The sequence below is a fragment of the Monopterus albus genome, unplaced genomic scaffold, assembly GCF_001952655.1.
Source record: "Monopterus albus unplaced genomic scaffold, M_albus_1.0 scaffold13.1, whole genome shotgun sequence".
Classification (NCBI taxonomy): Eukaryota; Metazoa; Chordata; class Actinopteri; order Synbranchiformes; family Synbranchidae; genus Monopterus; species Monopterus albus.
Genome location: NW_018127893.1, coordinates 1513918 through 1541676, shown reverse-complemented (window position 1 = coordinate 1541676; position 27759 = coordinate 1513918). Strand labels below are relative to the sequence as shown.

Sequence of the window (27759 nt, the reverse complement as noted above, 5' to 3'; positions counted from 1 at the left end):
ACCTCAAGCAGGAAAATGCAAAATTCAGCTGCAGATGAAAATCTTCCCACTGGCCTGAATAGCTGCGATTCACCTCACAATCTGCAGATTTCTTTGTCCTTTTTGTAGTAAGTGCACAACAATGATTAGTGCATTTCAGTGGTGTGAGGATCGGAAGGCTTAAAAAAACAAGAGCACCATATATGGAAGACTGAATGTAACAACATAAGGTGTGTATCACTGGTCATTGTTTTGTTTTTTTACAAATGCATGCTCTCCCAACAATGTCCAGGTGTGAGAATGTTTTTGAGGAGTAATGCCAGGTGTAATGTCACTTGGGAGCTGCAGTTTGGTCCGCAGCTCACTGTCCCTGTGAGATACTGGAGCAGTTAGTGGGGAGTATTTGGCACTAAGGCTAACACTGAAAATGAATGTGTTGATGCTGATGTACTTTACCATCCACGTGAGAGTGAGTGTGCGTGTGAATGTCTGTGTAGATTTTGGGGTAGATTTTAGGGTGGAGTGTTGGTGCTCCCTGGCTGAGGAGCAGCTGCTGCTGTGCCAGGTACTCCTCATAGTTCACAGAGTTCACGCAGTCTTTCTCTGGGCTGGAAGAGCTGGACAGCGGAGCCGCGCAGGCCCTGTCCCGCTCTCGATATGGCAGTCGGTGGGAGCTCTGCAGTACCTGCGCAGACGCAGCTGGAGCACTGGGAGGAGGGCAGTGTTTTCTGTTCTGGCAGAACCACAGCAGCACTGTGCCAAAGATGAACACTATTCCAGCAGGGATGCCGATGATGACAGGCCAGAGGAGGGAGCCAGAGGCTGGTGAAAACATGGGCGCAGTGGGAGGTTTTGTGTCTGCAAAAGGAGAGGGCCAAAAAGGAAAAGAATTGTTACTATCACATTTGATAAGTGCTTGAGGCCTGCAGCAAACAATTATGTCCATTCTCAATTAATCTGTGATTGTTTTCTAAATTCATCACTTAAATGTTGCAACAACATGAATCTTTGAAAAGGGGTTACAGGCTGTGGCCATCTGTTATTACCTCATCAATTTTCTGTATTTAGGTCATGTGATGATCAGCTGAGACGGACGACAAGATATGTTTGAAAGCTCTGCAAAAACCTAGTAAGTGGTAACCTTGAGTTAAGTCTGACTATACAGTAGCTGTTACATTTATAGCAATCTAAAACAAAAAAAGCAGCAAATCGTCACATTTAAGAAGCAGAAACCAAAGTCATGTTTCCTTGACAACTTCCATGATTAATTGAAGGATTGAAGATTGTCAATTTTCTGTTATTATATTAAATAACTGACTTATCATTACTGCTCCTAAATGCTTAGAGCTTCATAAACATCCTCAATGAAGACAATGGAAGTTGGCAGGGAGAATAAAATATGTTTAAACTGGATCAAAAACTAATACATAACAAGTGACAGTAAACCATGTGTGTGTTAGTGTTGCTTTGTTGTCATCTGTGCTCACTTGTACTGACATGTATCACGTGTATTGTGTTATATGCACTAATATTGTTCTTAGAAATAAACAAAATATAACACAAACTAACAGTGCAGATCCTTGTCTGCTCATGTGTTGCTCTGTTTGTAACACTGCTGTAAACAGACCAAGCCTTACCAGGCAGCACAGTGAGGAAGGCGCTGCGGAAGCTGTAGCCCATGGTGTTGGCGCCTAAGCAGATGTACATGCCAGCGTCCTCCTCTTTGGCACGGGTGATGAGCAGCTTGTTGAGGTAGGAGCCGTCGGGCCTCGACCACACCTCCCCTGTGGGCAGCACCATGAACCGGTGGTCCCCCACCTCGATGGTGGAGTTGTAGCGGCTTTCCTCGTTGGACTCCACACGTTTGAGCCACTGAATGACGGGCTTCACGTCGCTCCTCACTTTGCACTGGAACGACGTGGTGCCTCCGTAGTCGACGGTCGTGTTAACTGGGTGAGTGCCCGTTAGAACAGGCTTGGAGTTTGTCCTCTCTGCATAGACACACAATGAAAAATAGTCAGGACACACACAGACATCCTCTGACATGACAACCCTTCTGTGGATAGAAGAGGTCATAGTTGTCCAAACTGTTATTAGCCTCAAGGTTAGAACTCATAATTGACAGAGAGGCAGGATACCACATGTAACACAAGAAGTATGTGTGATTAGTTTCCTCTCTTTCGTTGCTCCTGGTTGTACAGAACACATTTCTCATGGGAAGGACTGGAGGGGGGGTAGCGGGTCTGGCTGACAGCTGTGCTTTAATCAGCTCCAGATTGGGTGGAGGGACTCGGAGCTGAACGGCTCTCTCTCTCTCTCTCCCTCTCTCTCTCTCTCTCTCTCTCTCCCCCTCTGTGCAGACACCAAGGAACAAGCCCTCACGCTCAAACCTGCTTCCTCACTATGCTTCTCATATACATGATTACACAAGCACATTCATCAATGCAGCGGGGATAAGACCTGCTGATCACCATCAGATGTACAGACTAGGTAGATTACAGCTCTTCTTCAGTCAGAATCAGACCCACTGTTACAGTGATTACGCTATTTTAATTTCCCCCAGTAATGTACAAAAGAGGACAGAAATGATCCGACCCAACAGTAATCATTTATATGTATTTATTTTACATCATGTGCTAGCACTACTACTTCCAGGTGACCACATTTGATACATGCACACCTCAGCCTCTCTGCAGGATACTCACGTACAACCTCAACTTTGTACGTGGCATTGATTTCTCCCGCCCGATTGGAGACCCTGCAGGTGTATCTGCCGCTGTGCTCTGGCGTCAGGTTCCTCAGACTCAAAGTCCATTTCTTTTGACGGCCCTCACCGACCTCCTGCTCTGTCAGCTGCGTGTCGTCCTTCAGCCACACGATGTCCGGTCGAGGGTTTCCACTGGCTGTACATTTGAGCCGCACCGAGCTGCCCACAGGACGAGCTATCACCCTTTTTCTCATCTTAGAGGGCTGAGTGAAGCGGGGACGCACTACAGAAGAAAGATCAAGAAATACTTAGTGACTTGTGTAAAAACAATACTGCAACTTTTCACTGTATATATGACTGGAGCTGACAGTTTATCTTCATTCACCATATCAGTGTTTTTTCCCCAAGTTCTAGTTGCTACATCTCAAATATAGAGTACTTCAAACCTTTGCTGAGCATTTTTAAATGCTGTGCAGTTTAAAACTTTCAGGTAAATGTTCACTTGTGTTCCAGACGCACCGATTTCTATTCATTTCCATAGGAATTCATAGTCAAATGGCAGATTATTAAAGAGAGTAAAGCAATGCAGACTTTTTGAATCAATCTGTGATTAAACTGCACAACCGAGCAACACATTTTCTGATTAAATGGCAAAAAAAAAACTCAATAATCTAACGGTGTGTACAGTTTGCAAGTAGCTGTGGAAGTACAAGTGATTTGTAGTCAATAGGATAAAGCATACAAAACTACATATGTACAGAGTTCCTACCAAGTTTTTCTGACTCTGTTCCTCGAGCTGTTCCAGGTCCAGTTTTGTCAGAGCCTGAGTCATCTGTTGACACAGCAGCACAGAAACAGGTGACTGTAGAGATTATAATCTGAATAAAGTTGTATAAGACGTGTGCCCATTTGAACTGATGACGCCATACTGCTGGACACCTCAGAATGACCTGCAGACCAGATATGGATCTTAAATTACAATACTGCAGATGCATTTCTCAAGGCCAAGGAGTATTAAATTCTATATTAATCTGTGACCGTGTCACAGCAGCGACCAGCAGCAAACAGTCCTAGCAAAGACTCTACCTGAGTAAATTTAGCATTTACAGATCGGTTCCTCTGAGCCGGGTGCATGCTCGGGTCATACGCTGTAGCATTTGGGAGTAATATGATCATTTTGCATAAGCTCAGCTCCGGGAGACAGCTGTGGAGTTTATGTCACTGACTGACATCACACAGCGGAGCTAAGATAAGGCTTAGAGAGAATACAGTATGAGTGAAACCTAATCGACAGTTTGTGACACGTATCAACTTGTGGAGTTAAGTGCTGATGAATTAACAGAGCAGATCGGGTTCCTCGGCAGTATCTGCCACTCCGTGCAGGAAGAAGCAGATGATTACTATGAGCAAACTGTTCAGCAGATGAGCCAGTTTGTGCCTCAGTTTGATTTTAGTGCAGCCTTGTGTTGGATTCTTCTACATCCAGCTCGGCACACTTGAATCCCCCTCACAGTTTGATTGGGCCAGGTAAAGAGACCAGATGTGACTTCTAACCCCCTCATTCTGCCTCCCTCTGAGTCCCCCCGAAACCCTCAAAGCTCTCCAGGGTTCTCCAGGTACAAACCCTCCTTTGTTTGTCCCCTGCAGCACCAAGCCCAGCCATGATGTCATGAATATTTGAAAGGGTTTTAACTGGCCAACTATAATAACCCATTCCTTGAAAAAAAGGAAAAAAAAAACAGGCTCCACAGGAAGAAATATTTCTCTGTTTCTCACTCGGGCTCTCCACATTCCTCCCAGTTCCTGAACCTCCCAATCCAAACAGAGCATGGTCCCACACTGCTGGGGTTTTCTTTGTGACATTTTTTTTCCTGAATCTATTTCCTCTCTACTTTTTAGTGATTCTGTGAAACAATGGCGTCTTTTATACGTTTGTCCTGTTAAAGCTATCCCTCACCACTATTGTCTTTACACAATGCTGGCCCACTATACTGCAGACAGGGGTGAACTAGAACATCTCACCGCTGCCAGCAATTGTTATTTTTGGAAAATTGAAAAATAAAATAATCAATAAATAAAGAGTGGCAGTGAGGCCTCTATACACACAAGGGCCCCGTTGTTGTGTACTGGAAAGTAAAAGCTGCAACTTATTTTGGAATCTGTGACAAAAAACAAAAATCCTTTAAGTACTGTGGAAATCAAAGCTTCGTTATGCAAACGGAAATTCAGTTACAGGAGCCATGAGTTGATGCTTTTTGCAAGCAAATACTGCAAGTGACACTAGCAAGATGTTTAAGATGCAAACAGCTCCTTCTATAGACAAACTGAATCCATTCAAGGTCTCTCTTCAGTGTTTAGGGTCTGCTGCCATTCCCTCCCACTTCATTCACAAATCCAGCCACAGGAAATGGGTCACTACATACTCTCTCCGCTGGCCTCCTGTGCCAGCTGACTCACAGGAAAAAGCCTGCTGATTTGGGGTCACAATGAGCTCCAGATGTTGATGGGGACAATGTAATGTCCAGCCAAGCTCTGCGCAGTGGCCTTGCATCACACTCTGCAAATCTCCAAACAGCTACCACATGTGATCGGTCACACACGGGGCAGCTTATCCAACAGTTGGCCTGACAACATCTCTGGAGAGGAGCAAAATGAAAAATGTGCTGTGCGAGCCAGTGTCTCCATGTAGACAACATGAGTGCTGCCAGCTCTGCATTAGTCCTGTCATAAATTATCTGTGAAGACATAAACATTCAAATCCAATCATGTAAACGTTAATATGACAATCCCATGTTAATGCTGTAACCTGAGTGGCTGAGGACAGAGAATATGCTCATTGCGTCGGACTCTCCCGGTGGGGGTGCTGGGAGTTGATGGGGCCAGTTGTCAGGAGACCACCCCAAACAGGGCCCAAACAGCCAGCTGGAGGGATTGAGGAGGCGCCATGTTGCACTGACTGACCAGATTCTTCAGATAGCTCCAGGGAGGGCAAGCTGTCAACTGGCAGATGGGAATAGGGATCTATGTCCAGCTACAGTGGAACCCCTTCTTCCTCTTACATCACCCCGCAAAACCCCTCACTCGCTCACTTCCAATTGCACTCCAAGCCTCTCCTCTGCTGTCTCTTAATCTTCCTGTCTTTCTTCTGCTTGGCTTCTCTGCTGGTTCCCAGGCCAAGTCTAAAAAGTTGGGCTTTTCATGTTGGGCCTTGAACTTGAACTGCTTCCAGGATTTTGTCGACCCTCCTTCCCTGATCAGCACTATAACTTACTGCAGTTGCTTCTTGTGCTTTTTCACTCTGTGATCCAGTAAAAATAATAAACCCACCTTGATGGATACTGCATGTGGAGCTATGCAGGGAGCTGGCCCTCATTTACAGGGTTTCAAATAAATAGACTCTTCTCTAATCTTTCTGAGAAACACAGCAGGGCTCCCAGCAGGTTAACGACATGCAACTCAATTATTTCTCTAACAATTAGCTGATTCAACCTTAATGGAAAGTGTTGCTCATGATTATTACAGATTATCTGGCTGTAGTCTGCAGACTTCAATCCTAGAAGTATTTTGACAGTGACCCCTAATCTTTGGGGCAAACAGACACCCAGAATGCAATTCACCGCTGACGGGACAATTATCTATAAAAACAGCCCCTGTGGTGATGGCCTGCTAGAGTCTAATGTGATGACGGACAAGAGCTCAGAAAGAGGGGCGGGTGTGTTCTTGTGAGATGCACACTGGCTGCTGAGTGTCATGCACTCACCACCACCAGAGGACAAGTAGGAAATGGAACAAGCCAGATCAGGATTAAGAATCAGGCCAGAAGGTCTCTAGGTAACTCCATAAAGGGCAAAAACAATCCTGATAAAAATCTCATGGAAATATGCTTCCAAGAAAAACTTACAATTGAACTTTCAAAACTATTTTTCCTAATGTAATCACAGAGTGGAAGCAGAGCAACACATGCAGTCACGCTGAACTAATCTCACAGCAACCCCCCCGCCAGCTTCATCACAGCAGTCTCGAAATGTTTTCACTGAAGTCTTCATTCTCACTCCGTCAGACTAATTATCTGTCACACAAACACACCACAGGGAGAAAGTGTTATCTATCACAGAGATTAATTTGATAATTATATCTATCTCCTGAATGCGCGTGGGTGTAGTTTGGCCTTATTTTGTCTAAGTCACCACTCCTTGTCTCCCAGCTTTGAGTCAATATTTAAATCTTAAAATACATTTCATATGTATGTACAGCACAAAAATAAGTCATCTCACATGTTTAAAGAGCACAGCAGCCAGGGAAACCCCTCTTTTCCTTATTTGAATTGGGTTAAGTTCACCAAGGTTCTTTAATTGGGTGTTCACCTTCAGCAATGCTCTAATCTTTCAGTTTAGACACTACATTTGGCACATTTTAGTTTATTTATTCACTCCCTGTCTTATAATTTCTACTCTAGCGACACTAAAACAATGTGAAGATCCACCTGCTGCCATTTACCCAGATTTATTTTAAATTCAAATGTTCACCAATAATCCGGATTGTTTGTTTTGATGAAAATATCTACAGATGTTTTATTGCTTTCGTTTTAACTCTGGATGATTTCAAATCACATCTTCTGAGTTTAGTCTAAGGTTCCCATTTGAATAAAATCTACATTTATGTTCTGCAGTGAAAAATCGACATAGTGCATTACCTCAGATAGAAAACACACCAAACGTTCTGTCAATTAGGTCACTGAAACAAACTTAATATTACATATATATGTTATCCATCACATGATTGATTCTGAATATGTCTCATTATGAAGAAAGACATAGGTATGTCTGACTTTGATAATACATAGCACAACTGTAAAATGATCCTTGACATTATAGCTGGCTCTGTGCCTCAATCGCTAACCTTTCATTTTAGCACAATCAGCAGACACTCCTCTCTTTGAACTCACTGGCAAGTTCTGCTTGAGGGAGACTAAAATAAACTTTGGCCTCGTCTTTTCCTAAGTCATCAGCATGCTTTACTACAAGCACCATTTACTGAAGTGCTGTGTTTTCCACATCTGCACAAGACTGTGCTGCAGCTCCTCCTGCAAGAGAGAGAGAGAGAGAGAAAGAGAGAGAGAGAGAGAGAGAGAGCCCAGACTCTGGCCCTAATTTGGCATCTTCTAGTAATTAGACTAAACACAGCCTTCACGCTCCACTCTGCTCATTCATCATGCTCTACTCTAGTGCAGAGGAATTGCGCTGTATCCACATGCACAAACACATAACACACTCGTTTAGACTGCGCTTAATCCTCCAGGCCCCATTCAAGAGCTGTGTGAGAGTCTGAAGACAAGCTGGTACTATTACACTGAATGTGTTTCTTATTGCAGCGCTGCAGACCTCCTGCCTCCACAGAGTGTAGCCTAAGGAAAAGGAAGAAAGAGCCTGCGATCCAATTCAGTCAGAGAGGATGAAGTGGTATGAAACAATATCCCACGCCACTGTTGACTTTGGGCAGGGAGCGATAGGGGCTGTAACACATACAGTAGATGAGAGGATCAAGCACTAAACCTCCACATATCCACTTGTTTTAGACAACCTCTGTCAGTGATGCTGTCTGTTCACATTTGAACTGTGGTGAGATTTCTGACTGCAGGAGAGTGTTACAAATATGGCCACAAAACACCACAGCAGAAGATGATGGGGTCCGACGGTGCACATCATCACCACTGTCTCTGGTTTTAGTTAGCACACGGGTGATTTCATGTTTTATAGATGCTGAGTTAGAATTTTTAACAAGAGTGATGCATTTTACAGCCCTCGGTGATCTCATCTCAGGAGCCAGCAAACTGAACGCCATCTGCACTCACCAATTACGATGAGGGTGTAGTTGATGTTAACGCTACCAAAGCCATTCGTGGCCTTGCAGATGTAGATCCCTGTGTCATCTGCCTCCACCTCCTTGATCTTCAGGCCCATGCGAAGGATACGGAAACGAATCCAGCCGCTGTGGATGTTGCGCCCATCTTTGGTCCACATGATGAGCGGCGGCGGGTCTCCTTCCACTGGACATGGCAGCTTGATGGCGCTCCCGAGTCTTGCCGTCTGTCTGTGAGACACCTTGTCAGACACCCGCGGAGGTCCTGATGACACACAGACGCAAAGGTAAAATTTCTGAAACAAGATCTTCAAAACAAATCATGTGGTTCAATCTGCCGCCCTGGTCACCATTAAATATGGGCTTCTGAGGCTGATATGGATCTGAAATGGTATACCACAACTTTAACCTTTTTTAATTTTTAAAATTAACACTTACAGTAACTGACAAGGGAAAAAAGAAGAAAAGATTCTACAAAATAAACATAATTTGTGTAAATCATCCACATTTCCATTGCAAAATGTGTGACTCCATCTGCTGATGAAGATTTTCTGATGTGACCAAAATCTCCAGAACAATCACTGAAGGGCCCTGGTGGTGAAATTGTTTTGCCAACTGCTGTTTCGAAAGGGGAACAAAAAACCTTTGAATTTCAATTTGTTTCTGCTTTCAGCTCCTGTTAATCATCTTGTGGACCCTTTGGGAAGTCCTAAAGCCAGAGCTGAGAAACTACTGATCTAGACTGCCAAATGAAAAACTACAAGCTCCTAATGGAAACTCACCTCATGAGTTAAGTCACAGGGAAAATAAATGGATGCACAGACACAGCAGTGAAGAAAATAACTTCACAAAATCAGCATGATTTGGGAATTGAATAAATACATACGCTGCATGGAAACTGCCATTTGTAGTTTTTGGATAACAAGGAACGTCCTTCATATTGATCAGTTTTTAAAATGTTAATTTAACATTAAATTTTGAGTTTGCTATCCAAGTGGTATTCTAAAACCACGAATGTTTAGATATCAAAGTAGGTCAACAGATAGCCAGTTTATTGAAATGAAATAAAATATCTGAATTTGATTAAAAGCAGCTCTGAACACAGTTAGGTTGTGGACAGATGGAATGAGATAATGGTAATTTGTCATCTTTGTGTTTGATTACCCAGAAATGTTAAAACCAGATTGTGATAATTGGACAAGGCCTGTCCTCCACTGCCTGCACAGAGCGGGCAAAGTGTTCTGGCTTTGGTTTCGCGTAGCGTGCGAGAGATCAAAGTGATGAGGTGGGCGGGTCGCAGCGAGACGGACAGCAGCCTGTTCTCTCTGCTCTTAATTGGCTCAGGTCTGCTCCCTCAGATCTGGTGAAGTGGAGCGGGCCGAAACACCCTGTGATGGTGTTAGGAGGCCTACGCTGCTGTTCAGCTAAGCCCCCTTCAAAAACAAAACCCAGAATTACTGAGCAGACTATAGACACTGAAGAGAAACAGGACACTAGGGGTAGTGAAAGAGGGGGAAGAAGTGCAACCAAACCCTCAAAAATACACAGTACAGTCCGTGCCTCATAACAAATGGTCGGTCTGGTAGCAGTAAAACCAATGGGGAGGCTAAATACACATGGCCTCTTCCAATGCACTCAGACACACACACACACACACACAAAGTCACATTCCTTTGGTGCATTTCACACATATGGTAAACAAGATGTTCATTATATTGATGGGGCTGCACTAGGGGAGGGGGCAGATAAGTCCATCTGGCCATTTTATCCATCACACTGGCAACAAATTTATCTCAAATGCAGGTACAACATCTGGACTGTTGAGCCAGTGACCTCAGATACTAAAAAAAGCTGGACATATTTCTTCCATCTAGCCACAAGACTGGAAAAAAGCTCAAAACTTATGAGCATGAAACCAACGAAAGCCTCCTTCCTTTTTGTTTCTGTTCCGACTATGCATGAAAACACGTACACACTAAGAGTTTTCCTTCCTCTCTGCAGATGCCCTTTCCAGCATTCACAGGAAACTGGAAGTGTCACTGTTTATGTCTGTGGAGAAAACACAACCACAGACTTTTTGGCTGTTGGCAACTGGTTCATATCTCACTTTTCTTCAACCAGGAAATCAGAACAGAGGTGTTCACTGTTTCTTACTTCACAGTCTCTGTTTCAGGACCACAAACAGGTCACACCACTGGCTTGGTGCAACTGGGGCTCACACATGTATGGACCGAGCTGGTCCTAAAAGACCAAATCACCCTGGAAAAACAAATATTCACCTCAACCAAATCTTGACCAAACAGGCTTCAGTTATCTCTTCTGAACTACTGTCCGACAAGACACTCAGCCATGTGTTCCTCCTGGATCAATGGAGAGAAATGATGTATGAAAACAAGGCCTGATTCATGGCAAAGTTGAAACAAATCATCAAAAGATATTGACCCTACATCGTTTCTGTCAAATGAAGATCTCTAAAAGCTGGAGGGACATTTCTTGAAAAATAAAACAACACAGGGGAACATCCATGCTCTTTCCCATTCTTAATTAGCTACAAGTACAGATGCTGCAGAGCCGTCCTACAGTTTACTTTGTGCTAAGCTAGGCTAACAAACCTGCTGACTGCACTTCATATTTACCATACAAATCTAAAAAATGATATCAATTTCCTCATCTCACTGACAAAAACAAACCAACAGAAAACCAAGCAAGTACATTTCTTTAAATGTCTGTTTCTTTAACTGTGAGGGTTTATGTGATCTTCAGATTCAACTTAGTCAGGCTGACTCCAGCTCCTGAGCTCAATAAACTAAAAAGCTTTTGCTTGTGCTTCAGTGATTTCCTCCCTCCATCTCCTGCTCCTAAAAGCCTTTTGAAGTCCTTTTGAAAAACAAGGCATGAAGAGGTGCTGAAATCAAGGACATCAATGAATAACCTAATAAGTATTTGGTGCTGTGTGCATGACCGCCATCCTTTCTTCAATAGGAACTCTCCTCCTCCTCCTCCTCCCTCCCAAGGACAAGTTCTCTTAACCTTGGAGTTGAAAGCTCTGAAACCACACAAAGGTACCTCTGTGGCAAAGGGGAATTATTGCCTTATCTGCTTGATTGTAAGACACACAGTCCGAAAGACAACATATAATCACACCATATGAGAAGCAAAATGTAGTGTAGCTGCACTTTTCTCTGCTGTTTTAGGTTCTGCCTTCTGAGGCTCTCACCTGGTTGCTGAACTAAGCATTATGGTCCTCTGAGGAGGCTACGATTCATGGAAATCTGCCAGATTTATGACAAGCTGCGTTTTACAGTGTTCACTTATATTGTTAGAATCGTTAGCTGCTCTGTAAATAGAAAACGATACACGCGACCATATGGGCTTTCCCTTACTGCAGCGTTGGTATGGCTCTCCTTATTATAGCCGAGCTCCATGTGTGAATGGAATCTTTCATAGTGCAGGAAGAGGCAGAGGAGGAGGAGGAGGCCTGGCGACTCATGGAATTAGCCCTGTTTTTCTTTGCTCATTTTGGTGATAGATTATTTTAAGAGAAAGGGGCACATTCAATAAAAGGCATTTTTGCGATTCAGACTAAATATAGCCGTTCCTACAAAACCTTGAGAGCTGGCTAATGAACTGTTGATGTGACGTGCAAGCGTCCACGGAGGGAAGTATGTTAGGAAATGTCAGAATGCAAATGAAAGAGAAAGAGGGACACACAAGACTTGAGTAATGTTCGGATGTGCTGGCACTTTTCTCCTCATTTATTTTATCCTTTACAAAATGCTGGCGATTTGTAAAAATGTGTGCAAAGTGCTTTTTTTGTCAATGCAAACATGTCAATAAAGGACTGACTTGGCTCCTGACAACTGCTCCTATAGCAAACACCTGGAGCTCAAGGAAAATGCAGCTAGAACAACTTTTAACAATGCAGGCAGCGCCGTCTGCCTAATACGGGACATAGTTATTCAAACAACACTGTAAACATCTTTTAATATAAAGGATTTGGGCCTCAGTCTCCAGCCAACTGCACATTTTTTGCTTTTTGCTAAAGCAATTCATTACTTGGATAAACATGGATCTGAGTGCATGTGTCTCCAATATGCAGTATTTACATAAAGGGTACGAGACAGAAGCTGAAGAATGCTTCCTCCTACTCAGCAGCACTGTGTTAGCTCAACAGACCTTACAAGAGCAGACAGAACATATGACATTAAGGCTTAATGGACCCTGTGCTTTCAGGGAAATATTCTATCATGCACCTCTGGAGCATTGTATAATACAAATCAACAAAATGGATGTAGAGTTCAAAGAGCATGAGAGGGATGTAAGAAATGCACAACAGTACATGAAAGCTAGAAACCAAAGCCAGAGGGGTTTGGTGAAGGTGAGTGGTGAGGCAGACACAGCAGCTCGGGGAGTGTGTGAAAGGCCAGAGATTCTGTTTAGAGCCTCCTGCTATATATTTCACAAGCAGAGATAAAAATCAGCATAAAACTGTGAGAGAGAGGGCGTAATACGCCACCTTGGCAATTCAAGAAAGGGAAGGAGGGGAGGCAGCAGGGTGGTGACAGGGTGAAAAAGGAGGGGATATGTGAAGTGGCAGGGGAGGCTGTTCTGACAGCAGTGGTGCAGCGGAGGGTGAAGAATGCCGTCTTTTCTTACCCCTCTAGACGTCCTGCCCAGCTACTTCACCCAGTGTGGTAATCAATACCTGTTATTTTCCCCTTTCTGCTTTCCAATCAATAGATAAGAGTGGGGTAAAACCAGCCGGGACAATGGCTCTTTCTTCGGCACCATCTGATGTGGGCTGAATAGCAACTGCCTCAGTGGTGGGAATGGTACAGGAGGAGCTATTGGGTGACATGAGGGAGTATAGGAACAGCAGGTAGGGGGAGGAATAAAAATAAAGAAGTAAAAAGAATAAGATGCTCCAGTCGATCTATCTGATTAAAGCAGAATCACTGGAGTAACACTGATGCCTGTTTTCAGTGAAACTGCATCTGCTTCCTTTACTGATGGCTCCAGAACAACAGGCTCCTGCTGAGTCCTCATCAAAAGAACAGGAAAGAAAGAGAGAGAGAGATTACTTCAGCGTCATAAAGCTTCTGGAAACATCTCCATCATGCAGCCTATCCTTAACAGGCCCCACTGTGGAGCCTTTCCACTCAGCCGCTATATTTCATTAAACTTGACTGCCTTCTCCTGGCCCCAGCTGCTTCTGTCGGAGCAAAGGAGCATGTGTGTGATTGTGTGTGTGTTTGTAGACTCCTTACAACTGTCATCTGTGGTTACAGTGCAAAAACACAAAACCCAGAGTTTTTTACCTAACTGATCATGAGCCAAGATATGTCAGGATCAAGGTGCTTTATCATCTCAGCTAGCTGGGCTGTGAGAAACACTCCATGTTAGAACTTCGTGAAACTTTGATACTTTAATTACGTGAAAGGCCTCTTTTAATAAGGGTTAAGGTCTTTCCATACTTTTCCATACTTTGACAAACCTGGAAAAGGACACAGTCCCTATGGAAACACCTGAACTCAAATTAAAGGAGGCCTTTCACATAATGTTATTGGAGCGGCCATTTTTATCTTATTGTTGGATAGCACTTCCAAGCTGCAGTGGAACAGTTTATAGCCTGCTTTTCCAGTGTGTTACTTGTTCAACCAGAGAGCACTTTGCTATGTTATTATAATTAATATAGCTTTTAAAAAGTATTCTTCTCTCTGCTAAAAATAAAAGGGTACATGATGGTATAAACATGTGACTTGAGGACCGCACGCCGTCGTGGTGCTGTAAACACTCTCTAGAATATCAAATCTGTAATAATCTGCTGCTGAAAATAGTACACAATTATTTAACCTTTAAAAATGAAATTATATATTTGTGAATCATTTAAAAAGACTTAAGAAGGAAGCAACGTGCTCGAGGCTGAGTGTAAAAGATGGGGCATCATTTAATGCTCTTATCTCTTTCTGGTTATGTGTACATTCACATAAATAAAAAGAAAGAATGGTTATTCGGTTTTCAAAAAGTGAAATAAATAAATACAGTGATTAAATAAAAAGCAAATACTTGGTATTATGTAACTGTTGACTAACTATGAGAAGTTTCAGTACATTGAAAAGTAAAATGTAAGTCAAATCTTTTTCTTAAATATTCTCAGTATCCAGAAATGACTAACACACTAACTCAGTGGCATAACGTCTCATGCAATTGCGAGTCTTTAATTCACCGGTCTTGTCATAAAAAGCGCACAGTGAGTGCCACTCTAGTCGCTTTATCTCACTCCATTAGGCTCAGGCCCGGTGCACACACAGGGGTTGAGTGCACGCTTAGGGCCACTTATCAGGTAAAAGGCAACAGGAGGGAGGCTGGGAAGAGAAAGGACAGACTGAGTGACAGACAGACACAGACAGAGGAGGCAAAGGAGGGGAGAGAAAGAAAAATGAAGCCAAGGAGTGAGAAGGAGGGTGAGTGTTAAAGAAAAGGAGGGTTGATTTAGAGAGTGGCAGGGAGCAGAGGCTAAGATGGCAGAGAGGCCTCCTTTAACACTGAGCTCATAAAAAGAAGAAAGCTGCACAGAGGAGTGAAGGGGGATTAGGTGGGCCCAGGCAGCAGTAACCAGGAATCCCAACAATCTCGTACCACACTCCCTGGCCCAGCCTTAGGCTCAGCCACATGACACAGTCAAACAGACCCCTCTCTGCAGTGCACAGCAAGGCACCAACCAGCACCTGTTTAGTGCTGTCTGTCTAAATGTTTGCAGATTGGCCGGCCACTTGACACTGAAAGGGACATTGTGTGAATGCTCACACGTTTGGCTGCTCTGGACCGCCTGTGTATCGTCTCATATTGTCTCTCACATGCTCACAAACACACACATAGAAGTCTATACACAATCAAAATAGATGCTTCAACTAGCAAAGGACATTACAAAGCTTAAACTCATGACTTTAGATTAGTGTTTAACCACTTTCCTGGTCTCCAACACATGGGTTAGGACCCCTCCAGGTGATCATACAATCAGTTTGAGGGGTCGTGAGATAATAACCAGAATGTGAATGCAGAAAATAAGCATCTATGCTAAACAATATTGCTTTCAGAGATGCACCAATTGATCAATATCAGTGAAGATTTGCCCTTATTATAGATTTTATACCAACCACAAGCATTTGATGCCAGGTTTTGTACGTTCAATATTCAGTTCTAAACACATTTTAGATGGCACCAAACAAGTGTTCCTCTATCCCATATAATGTGCATATGCAGCAGACAATGATGGGACACGTTTAGACACTGCTTTTCCAAAAAAGCTGGCAGTCCCTGCTCCAGAGCATGCCCGCTAGACAATAAACACTAGAGGCCTGTCGCACCATCTCCTCATAACACGAACTCTGTTTTTGTTCCATGGCCTCCATCAGTCAGCAGTGAGGTGCATTCTGCCACTCCCTGCATGCCTCCTCCTTCCTCCTTCAACCTTCCTGCATTCCACTGAGGGGAAAAAAACTAACTATCTGACCTGAATTTTGGTTCACTGTGTACAGCTGACACAGCCGGAGTCCGGTCTTGGGGTGCTGAATGAAATACATACGTCTTATTAAGTCAAATCACCACTGCTTCATGTTGGCCTGATGTTCCAGCACAGACACTGTAAACAAGGCCATTTTGAGCCAGACAGGCTGTCACCAGCAGACAAGTGTGTGTCTCTGTGCACGCTGCAGTCACAGCTGTGTGATGATGATGTTGGCCGAGCTTGGCACCGAGTGCTCCTAATTTCTCTCTCTCCAGGAACCCTACACCAGCATACAGTAAATGGATCAGCCAATCTCTGTGACACAGAGAAGCGCTTTACACCAGCACCTTTGTCAATAAGGTCTTCTGAGGGCTGTGGTGGAGCAGGAGTGTTAGGGCAGAATGTAGCAATTCAGACAAGAGCAGGAGGGAGAGAGAGGCTAGGAGAAGAGAGGGCGAGGGAAACAGACAGAGACGAGACAGAGCGCAGAGAAAGAGAGGAGAGGCAAGGCGACACAGACAGAGGGGGTGGAGGAACTGGCAAAGCTCTCACTGACAGCAGTGGGGCCTCAACAATCCAGGAATATTGTCTGAAATCAATCTGTCATCGTGGAGCTGTTGAGCCTGTCATTACGATGCGGTACTCGCCCTTTCACAGTGACAATTTGTTCAGTGCTTTCCAGGTTCACCTTTCTGCTCTGCTGTACAAAGGTCACTGGCCTCTATCCATCTCTGTCTGCCAGACTGGCTGCCTCTCGTTCTGTAAATGAACTCTTCACACAGAGCTCAGTTCAGTCAAAATGCTGCTGCCAGAGTTTTAGCTCCTCCTCACTCGTGTTCATAAATCTTTACTCTGGCTGCCACTTACCTCCAGAACTAAAAATGAACTAAAACAGTCAATCTAGACACAGAGTAGCTGCATTAATAGAGAGAAGTGCCCTGGCCTGCCAAGCCTCTAACTCCAAGTGCATCCAAGGCCCTAACCTGCACATCCCTGTACATGGGGAAATCAAACTGGTTTCACTTCACGGTTCAGAATTCCAGCCCAGGATAAAAGCAGCCCTGTTATAAAAAATGGCAGATTATACTCTTTGCTCCTGAAATGATTTTTCCTCTCGCTTTTCAAGTCAAAGCGGAGACAATTTTTTCCCCTTCATCGTACAGCAATGGGTCTCTTGAATGAAAAATTGGGGCTTCTTTGCCTCCTCACCTCCACTTCCAGAGACTGCTGCTGCTGAAAATGGGTGCAAACAAATTCCTTTATATGCGCTCGCCATGAAAACTCCTGTTGTGATGTACTGTGACAAGCAGTCATCCAGACCAGACTCTTTACAAACTCAATCAATGGGGACAATGCACAAAAAATTTCTGAGGTTGCTCAAAAGAATCACTAATGAAATACAAAGTAGGAGTGAAAAGGCCACAAAGCCATGAGGGGTCTCACTGAAGCTGGTCAGAGGTGAATTGAAAGAGGGGTGTCAAGGGAGGCGAGGATGAAAACTGGAAGGAGGGTCTGGGGGTGTGCAGTGAAGGCAGCAGAGGCCTCATTCAGAGCTCGTTATCCCAGGCGTCCCCTGGCTCGGCTGTCTTCGGGACCAGACGGCCATCACTGTTGATAACTTTTAATCAACCTTTTAACTGGGGTTGTAAGGACAGCAACAACAGAAAAAACCTTTCTAAAACAACCGTATCAAATTATAAAGATAGCGTCAGGCTATAAAGATGACTAACGTGCAGCTGTTTCCCTTAATCACAAACAAAGACTTGACGGCACAAAGTAAAATGAGGAAGGAAGCTCAACCTCAAATGATATGCACCAGGTACCACCGGGGCACCTGATTCTGAATTCTGATAAGTCAGTATGAGACTTATGCAGCTTGATTCAAACAGGCTGTGGCAAGCACAGCAAACAAGCACAAACAGTAAGATAGGACCGATAATATTTCTGCAGGTTATATCTGCCTTTTATTCACCAACATCACAATGACAACTGTTGGACTTGTCTAAGCCTGCTCAGTCCAAGCAACATCTTGAAGACCACTATCACATGAATACAGCATCCTGTAGCTATGTTTTCTTGAGACAACAAAAGGTTGTCATGGCACATATTTTGTTGCTTTTTTCAAGGGGGTGCGATGCTACTGAGAAGACAGAAGATGCAACAAGGAGCTAATGCTGAAGAAAAGAGAGAAGCGAGGAGAAGAAAGAAAAGTAGAAAAAAAAAACAACAAGAGTTTTGATTTCTGCACCACCTGCCCGGAGCCACATGCAGACCCGCAGATCAGAATCATAAATCTACAGGAAAACAAAACCAGCTTCTCCTGCTGAGAGGTGAAAGAGGAGAGCAACTGGAAACTCATCATTTCACTTACTAAAGTGAACAGCTGTGGAGCACCAAATGCAGGGGGGGGGGCAGGAGAAGGGAGGGTCTCTCCCGACCACTTGGCTACTCAAAAGATAAACAGAAAACAGAGCTGGACTAGAGAAATGAAGGAGGCTTTAGATAGAGGCGCTGTGCAAGACAAACACTTGCCAGCGTGAGGCTGATATGCTATTGTAAGGTCACTTGTAAGGATGCAGTGAGGTGGACCCTGAAGTCCCCACCCTCCAGCATTCAGTTCCAGTCGCTCAGTCCACACGCTTTTCGACTGTGGAGCATAAACACCGTCCAGAATCATCAGCCACTTATTTAGCACCAAAAAGCTGTTAATTAACAAAAACCTGTCCTTCGTGTCGGCTAAACCATGCAAGTCAGTCCAGGGAAGCACATCAAGTACATTATCATCTGAATGGTGACAGTCTGACGCCTCTGTGTGCACTTTGTAAGCAGATCCATGGGTTTCATGAGGGTTTAACGGGAGCAAAAGGAATTCTATTTAACTGAACCGAAATTCAGTGAGCCAACAGGAAGAGTGTGTGTGGTCTGAAAACACTCCCAGAGTGAACTGACCAAACAAACTAATGAGCATTGCACACACACACACACACACACACGCACACACACAGGGAGACCTTTAAATGATTCAATAGGATTTGCTTAAATAATTAAATAAAAAAGAAGAAAATTAAATTCTCCTCATGTGCGTCTGAGCATTAGCATACAGCTGAACGTGACAAATACTGAAAGCAGATGTTGAAATTCCACATGAATGCTAATTGAAGTGGCCATTAAAGTCAGTCATTGCTCACAGGGATTATATGACCCTGCTAAAGTAAACACCAACTGACCTCCATTATGACTACTTATCAGCTACAGCCCCTTCCTTTCCTTCCCGTGCCAGGGGTGAAGTCTGACACATTCCTCTCGACGAATGTTTCCTCCTGAACTGACAGGGCCAGCGGCATGTGGTGACGGGTCTGGAACATGGCTTGTTATATAGCTGGTAACACTGTTTCTGTGATAGACACCACAAGAGGAATATTATTTCCACATGATTTAGAGGAGGAGGTGTTGGAGTGGGAATAGCTGTTGATAAACCTCGGATGTTTTCCAAACTGCACTGTGCACCCTGCTGTCTCATTATCATGACTTTTCTCAGGGTAATTTCAGCCTGCTTAATAAAACAGACATACATTAAGCTGCATAAAAGCAATGCTCATTCACTTCTAAACAGCAGCGCCTCAGTAAAGCGAGTCCCCCGTCTGCTGTGAGAGCTAATGGATAGCAAATAAGTCCACTCCACAGGAAGGAGGAGTGTTTAAAATGAATTAATATTACCCTGTTGAACCTGGGGGACTGCTGCATGTAATAATCCATCCATTGTTCTCCACAAATGGACCCAGACTTAGTAAACAAGGCATACAGAGAGCTGAGAAAGGCTGGGTGGGAGTAAAGGTCAGCTCATGACTTGTTTTAACAACATCACATTAGCTTAACTTAGCCAGGGAGAAAAGCAGGGTGTCAATCACTGCTGGTTGTCTGAGCTGGTAAGAAAGAGGATCCGGGGAGATGTGTTGAACAGCTGACACAGAAGATGGAGGACGTTGGACTTCCTTCAAGTTCTGAGGTTTAGTATGGGCAGAAAAACTAAATCTAACACCAACCTGATTTTATTTCTGATACTTCAATGAAGCATTAAAGTACGCGTTGGACAAACTGTGTGATAAATGTGTTGCTCAGCAGCAAAGCTTTTCCAACACAGCTCTTTCTCCTTTTCTTTCCCCCTGTCTCACCAGCTTGGCCCACGGGCCAGAACACCACTGTTACACCTTCTTACTATTCAATAGCTATTTTAAAAATACAAGGACTTTGGGGCATTTGGTTACTGAAAAACTAGCCTCATTACGGTTTAGGGAAATGGAAAACTGTCTGGCAGCCAAATGGCCTTGTGATTTTTAAAGCCCTCAGCATACAGTTGAACTCATAGTACCTTTTTGTTATGAAACCATGACATTACTCTGCTATAAAATGTATATTTTCCAGTTTGCATGCACTAAACTTCACCAGATGGCTCCAGAGATTAAACAAACATGTGTCGTGTTAAAAAAAACAAACAAAGCAAATTCACATACATTTACAAAAAGGCACAGTTTTATTTGATGCCTGTTTCTAATTAAAATGCATCAAAATAGTACAATTCAGTGTATGTGTGTGTGTGTTAGCTAGTTTTTGTATATAACATCGACACCTGGTGCCTCTCTGTTTCTCTCAGAGTGCTTTTCTGCAGATCCATATGTCCAGGCTGCTGAATTCTTCAGTCAGTGGAGCCCAGAGTACCCAGGCCTGTCACCACATTAGAGACTCTGCTGGGACACATCACTGAGCGCCACCTCCAGCTGCTGGGGGGTGGCGGAGTACCAGAGGGGGGAGAAAAGAAGGCGCTAGGATAGAGGAAGTGCAGGGGTTCCTTGGGGGGTGGGGTCTTAAAACATAATTCTTTCTTGGCCAGTTGCAAAGTGGCAGCAGTGGAGAGAGGGAGGGTCCGTGTTTCTGTGCGTGTGTGGCAGGAGGGCAGGGGGCCTAGGGTCAGATGTCGCCTGATGACTGACAGCAACAGGCTCAAAATCCCTCACTCAGACTTACTGTCTTCTCAGGTGCATCGTCTGAAATGCTTAAATAATGACAGTAAAACACTTCCAGTGGATTTTTGTTTTGCACATAGGTCAAAGAGGCCTATCCTTTAGAATTTAATTTACATTTATCCAGGATGTCATCAGATATTGTTTAATTTTACATGTACAGTTTTATAGCTTCACTGGCCTTTGCGTCACTATAAAAGCACAAGTTTCGAGTCAAACCCCCCCCTGACTGTATTTCTCAGGATGTCAGAGTCAAGCTGTTGCATTTGCACCATTAATAGTGAACTCGGTGTATCACTGCTTCTGCTGGGAGAACTGCGGCATAGTTAAACTTCACACACTGTCAAACGTCATTCAAAACCATCTCCCGCGCACTGTCTGCCAACTACATAACTGCGGATGTGTCTCTCTCTGTGCATCTGCAACCACTTTCAGGGAAATTATAAAAAACAGGCTGTAAATCCTTCCTTTGGTCTGACATTAACCCAGTTTAGAGCCATTGGACCTCTGCTTTCCCATCGAATTCCCTGACATCTGTTAATCTGTAAACATACAAAATTGCCTGTCTAATCTTATTCAGCGTTCATGTCTTGTTTACTTTTGGTTTAGTCTTGCTGTGACGGTGCAGCTGCCATGCCGTGAATGAAGCATTGTCTGCAGACCCAGAGATATAATCTCCCCCTCTAAAATGCCACCACCACCAACCACCCCCTGCCCCCTCTACCTCAACCCCTGATGGCCACATGCAGGTATTGTACCTATCAGATGCCTCCTGAATTCACGTCCATGCAAAGGTATAGAGAATAAAGACAGCCCTATGGCATTTAGTTGTTTTCCCGGTGAGAGGTCTTCCAGGGAAAATGTGTCTGGTTTTCAGATTTCTCTCATTAAAGCTGCAGCGTAGTTTCAAAGTCTGCCTTAGTCTTTCACTCGTGCCACTGCATTGCATCAGCCATGGTTCAGTAGTCAGCGATGGTCGATGAATTCATAGAAATTTCCTCAACAATTATTTATGTCTTGTTGACAAGCTCACTGTAAGTTGTCTTTATCATGCAAAGTATTAATGCTGGCACGATCAACGCTAGTGAAGTGTGGTCAGATTGAGGTCTCCCACTCTTCACTCAGTATTTCGGTCATGAACGCACACACATACACACATACACACATACACACACACACACACACAGGCTGATGTGAGACAGCCCCTTGGCCAGCCACGGGGAGAGCTGGACTCTCACACTGACTTGTGTTCTTTCACCCTGGGAAGCTGGCGGATGATGTTTGTTTGGTTTAGCTGCAGTGAATGTGTACATACACACACATACACAGCTATGACTAGAAACACACACACAAACTGGAGGTAGGGGTTGGCTTGTCTCCTCTCATTCCCCTGTTTCGTGTTGATTTTGGCCTCTGTTTAGAGATTTTTTTTTTTTAATTTTTCAGTTTTCCATCTCTTACTCCTCAGTGAGAAAACATTAAGAGCCAACTGAAACTTCCTTCATGCTCACAAAGAAAAAAAAAAACAGCCAGTCAGCTTGAGTTATAATGAGCTATGAACCTTCCGGGATCAAAACACGCAATATTAGTAAGACACAAAGAGCGTTTGTGAAGCGGTGCTCACCTCTTGCACAGTCAGTCAGAAACACAGCCTGGAGGATGAACAGCACAATCTTCAAGATGCCCATACTGTCCAAAGACAGCTTCATGCTCCCGAAATCTGAAACACACATGAACAGTGGGAACATAGCAGGACCAACTCATTGACAATAATGTTAAAGGACTTGGAAGGAAAATCATTTTCAAGCCGTTCATACATATCACAAATTTATATATATATACATTACTTGCTTATATAAAATGCATGATTATTACATGTTATACAAATGTAATATCAAGGGCTGCACTAGTCTTTTCAAAGTGGTTTCCATGTCATTCATACTCCTTCTATCCCAAACTACACTCCTGAAACCTTTGAAGGCCTGTAAGAAATTCTAAAGGGTCTGATATGAACCCAAAATAAAGAACTGATGCAGTATTACAAACAAACAAACACATAATCTGCATATATCACAGGATATATATAGCGTTTCCTACAGTGTCTACAGTAGAGTGCCCAGGGTCCTGGGTCAATGCAGTGGCACTGTTATGTGTGTAGGCTACAGGTCCTGAACAGCAAACTGTCCATGAAAGCGTCTGTTTTTGTTGGTGTACCAAGATAAATGTTACTGTACAGCTAGCAGCTTCTATAAGCATGCATAAAATAGGATATTTTAAAACAAATGGGAAGAAAGGACAGTATAAATATGTCCATAACATACCTGGATATTCAGTGAATGAAGTCAACCGTACATGAGCTCCTTGACAGAAATGCCTTGAGCTAAAGTCCGTGTTGAGTCCATGAATCAACAGTGACAGCGGTTGACTTTCCACCGACCTCTAACACACCACAACACGCTTGTCTGACATCAAATAACGGATTCAAAGCTGTAATAAAACCGGACACTTCCATAAATCATATTAAAAGTCCGATATGTTATTATTGCTGCTATTATTGTTGTTATTATTATTATTATTATTTAGCTGAGGGTAGTCCAGCTCTGTGTAGTCCGTTTCGTCCACCAAGTGACTTTTCCAGCGCGCACACAGCGGAGCCTTGTTGTCCGTCCCAGCGCTGCAGCAGCGGGCCAATCACAGCCTGCAGAGGCCGGACATGTTAACTCTTTATCCCTCTTCATCACAGCGCTGTCAGCTTCATGTATGAGAAAAGAGATAACAACTGTAGAGGTTTAAGAGGGATACCACGCTATGGCCATATTACAGGAAGGTTATTAGTTTAATCTTTCTTTAGAATAGTCTATTAAAAGCCATTATCAATTGTGCATCAAAGACTCCCACATTTGTTTTTAAAAACGTCAGAAGATACAAGTTGTTAGTGAGACCGTCTAGAATTCTAAGCTTTTAACATTTAAAGGGAGTATAATCCATATGGTCCAGTACTATATTTCCTTTTGCTATGGCTGATGAACCACTCCATGAACAAGTGCTGCCGCCTAGTGGCCACTGTGTTGACCAGCTCAGTTCTTTCCGTGGTGCAGAGATCCTCCAGCAGTTGCCCTTGTTACACTAGCAGCATAGATGCTGTTATCTCCAATCCAGAATTGGCAGCTTAACCTAACCGTGTGGTCATTTAACATCAAATAAGATTATTTAAATTTTCCTACTGAAATTGACTAGGAAAATTTTGTAACTGAATGTGGTGTAGGTGATGGGAGGAATGTTTGGGGTCTTTAACATGAAAAGTGCTCCTGTTCAGTATAACTGTTGTTATAACTACTGAAAGTCCATAGCGACAGAAAAAACATTCAAAGCAGCAGAGGTTGACTTTAACAAGTGTGGGTCAAGCATTTAAAAAAAAAAAAGCTCCTAAAGATACAAAGTTCCTGTGAGAGCCACCAAAAACATTCCACAACTGTTCTGACTCAGCAGATCTCCTCATGATGAATTGACCTTTCCATGTATAATTGCTAGACTGCCACACATAATGTTAATTCTTAGGTCTAATAATGTGTCACTTAATTTCTCATAAACTCAGTTAAGCAGAAAAAAAGCTGAAAATTCAGTTAAGCAGGATAAGCCTCACACTCCCTACTCAAAAGGCAGGAAAAACAGGTAAATATTAACTAAAGTGCTTCTAGACTTTGAATGAGCATTTTTACAGAATATGTGGTCAGATAATATTCACATTCAAAATATAACCTTCAACCAACTCAGTCAACAGCTTTTAAACAGAAGAAAGTAATTTATTTCAATATACATCGCATTTAAAACTATTTGTTTGTGGAGTATTTTACAGCTCTTATCATGGAAATGTACTGGAATTTTAGAAAATAAGACCAAGCTCTGAAATAACAATAGTATATCCTGCCCTTTAATTACTGCATGATTCCTTTTTTTTGTACATAAAAGTAATTTTTGTTCTTTATAAAAGAAAAAACATACCTTTTCAAAGTGAGCTTACATGTTCTTTGATAAAATAATATTGATACAACAGTAGTGAGTGATCCTGATGATGTAATGCCTGAGAAACTGCTTTAAGTCAGAGGAGACTGGGCATAGCGTGATAATTCACCATTGTTTCTCAAAGGTCCATATGTGTATATCAGCCATTTAAGACCATTCAGATGTACAAACTCTATTATATTATAAGTATGGAAGATACTTTGTATGTTGCCACTGCAATGGAAGCAGATTGAAGAGCAGGAAGGAAGTCAGGGGCAAACAAAGTCCGTCTAAGAACAAAGTATCTGTTCCTCTCTGATGGTACCAAGATGGAAATAATGTAAACACAAATCATCACAACTTTGCTCTTCAGAAATGGGCTATAACTACAATTGAAACAGCAAAGCTTTGTCTCTAATGTGCAGGACCATTGCAGTTAGTAGTCACAATATTGCACAATAATAAGAGAGAGGAAGATAAACCAATGGGCAATAATCGGCCTCTAGTTTGTAGGCCAGCACCTGAGAAGGCCTCTGGTTCAAAACAAACTGTTCACACCATGGTAATGAGTGCACTGAGTGATGGCTCTCCACTAGGGGGCTTTCAAGACCTGACAGTGATGACCAAGGAGATCCCTTTTGTGTCCATCTCAGTGTACAGTAAAACTAAAGATGGTGCAACTGTAAAAGCAATGGGCACAGCCCATAACCATCTAGAACAGAGGGGTCAGGCGTGTTGAAATCTAGACCTCGTTTCTCAAAGCGGTACAGAATTACACATTCATCGCCATTATAAGCATGAAGGATCTCAATATAAAAGCTGCTTGTTTTTTGTTATTTTTGCTTTGCTGGAACTGGTAGCCTGGTGAACACTGCTTTCCAATTCCCATATATAGCAACCCTTTACAGAAGATGTAATGTAGCTACTACCAGTTACCTTTATTTACATGGTTATCATGACTTACATTCTTTTGAGTACTCCGAGTCCCATGGGAGTTCTGGCACAAATGTAGGAAGCTCACTAAAGCATAGGAAAATATGTCACAAGTCCTTTCATTTTCACTTAAAGCAAAAAAACAAGCAAGGTGGCCTGCTCTGAATTTGTGCTGCAAACTGCTACGCAAGACTGTTGCCAGCTAAAAATCTGATGCCTGATCTTTCCATATCCCTTGTGCACCTCTACAGTCAGACAGGCATTTATGAATCATTTATGTGTTGAGGCATCAAAAAAATCTCTGAAACAGTTCTTGTCATCGCTTGATGGTTATCTGTCTGGTCTCTCTGCTCTGTCAGCTGAAGTCTTATTTAGGAGGTACAATGATGACCATTGAGGTTTACCAGCAGTGTGGCATTTTCTTTTTATGCAGTCGAGAATCTGTCAGTTGCATATGCTCTTGTTGTGGCGGACTGTGTGCTTCTGGTGATAATCTGTGGTCAGATGCTGGCCTTGTCGCTGTAGAAGGGCGTCACATGGAACATGTAGCAGTGTGTGCATACCCTGACAGGCTTCACCTGGCCATATCGGGGCAATGGAGCACAGTGGGAGGAGCATCGAGAGCAGAAGATCTGAAAAGAAATCATATATAAAGCAGCATCAACCATCATGACAACGTACAATGTTTTAGTCATATTTTTAATCAACAACACCTTGTGGGTATTCTGCCACTACTACATCAGTCAGGAACAGAGTGGTCTTACCTTTCCACAGCTCCTACAGTGATGCTTCCTGCGGATGACAGTGAAGGGAGCCTTGCAGGCAATGCAGGAGTTACAGGCTTCATCAGGGACCCAGTCAGGAGGATCTACAAAGAACCAACAAGAAACGATTATTACAGAGCAGGCTTGATACTGTCAGAACGCTTGCTGCTGAATGAAGAAGGAAAAAAAACAGGAGGACATTTCAGCTGAACAGTGTGCCTGTGGATTTGCTGACCTTCGAACTGACCCTCCCGGACCTTGGCTGCTAATTCTGATGAGGAGATGGTCTCTTGACAGAGAGCACAGTCCTCCAGCATGGCACTATGCAGAACAGGTCCTGCTGGACACCACAGATGTAGTAATTAAATGTGCTGTAGTTACACTACAGTACTCCAGAAACAAATTGATAATGGTGTAGATGACTTTTTCAAATTTCAAAGTGGGTGGAGCATTTTTTGCAATGTCAGCTGAGACCAGCAGTGTTGAGCCACTAATTTCACATGAATATAGATTTTTCTTTTTTTTTACAAACCGATTTAATATTGTCCCCTCCTTGAACCGCCACCTTATTGTGGTGGAAGGGTTTGAGTACCCGAGTGATCCTAGGAGCTATGTTGTCAGGGGCTATATGTCCCTGGTAGGGTCTCCCAAGGCAAACAGGTCCTGGGTGACGGTTAAGACTAAGAGTGGTTCAAAAGCCCTTTATGAATAGATTAAAATCAAGGACCGTGACGTCGCCCGGCATGGCGCAGCCGGGGCCCCACCCTGGAGCCAGGCCCGGGGTTGGGGCTCGAATGCGAGCGCCTGGTGGCCGGGCCTCCCCTCACGGCGCCCGGCTGGGCTTAGCCCGAACGAGCGACGTGGGGATGTCCTCCCGTGGGCCCACCACCTGCAGGAGGATCCGTAAGAGGCCGGTGCACAGTGGATTGGGCAGCAGTCGAAGGCAGGGGCCTCGATGATTCGTTCTCTGGACACGGAGACTAGCCCTGG

General features: G+C 43.5%; 2 protein-coding genes across 2 annotated transcripts in view; both read right to left on the bottom strand.

Annotated features, from left to right (window-relative positions):
* Nucleotides 1-234: 234 nt before the first annotated feature.
* Nucleotides 235-23723, bottom strand: LOC109955255 (fibroblast growth factor receptor-like 1). The gene is made up of 7 exons (XM_020591222.1): nucleotides 23392-23723; nucleotides 22695-22790; nucleotides 8538-8810; nucleotides 3456-3518; nucleotides 2685-2969; nucleotides 1617-1970; nucleotides 235-837 (listed from the first exon to the last, which is right to left on the bottom strand). The coding sequence occupies exons 2-7, from the start codon at nucleotides 22777-22779 to the stop codon at nucleotides 395-397; spliced, it is 1503 nt and encodes a 500-aa protein (XP_020446878.1). The 5' UTR covers nucleotides 22780-22790; nucleotides 23392-23723; the 3' UTR covers nucleotides 235-394.
* A 1297-nt stretch (nucleotides 23724-25020) lies between these two features.
* Nucleotides 25021-27759, bottom strand: part of zfyve28 (zinc finger, FYVE domain containing 28) — a 27196-nt gene continuing 24457 nt past the window's right edge. The window contains exons 13-15 of the mRNA XM_020590956.1: nucleotides 27005-27106; nucleotides 26770-26873; nucleotides 25021-26637 (exon numbers count right to left, since the gene is read on the bottom strand). Coding sequence (XP_020446612.1) covers nucleotides 26506-26637; nucleotides 26770-26873; nucleotides 27005-27106 — 338 coding nt within the window. The 3' untranslated portion in view covers nucleotides 25021-26505. The remainder of the gene's footprint in view (nucleotides 26638-26769; nucleotides 26874-27004; nucleotides 27107-27759) is intronic.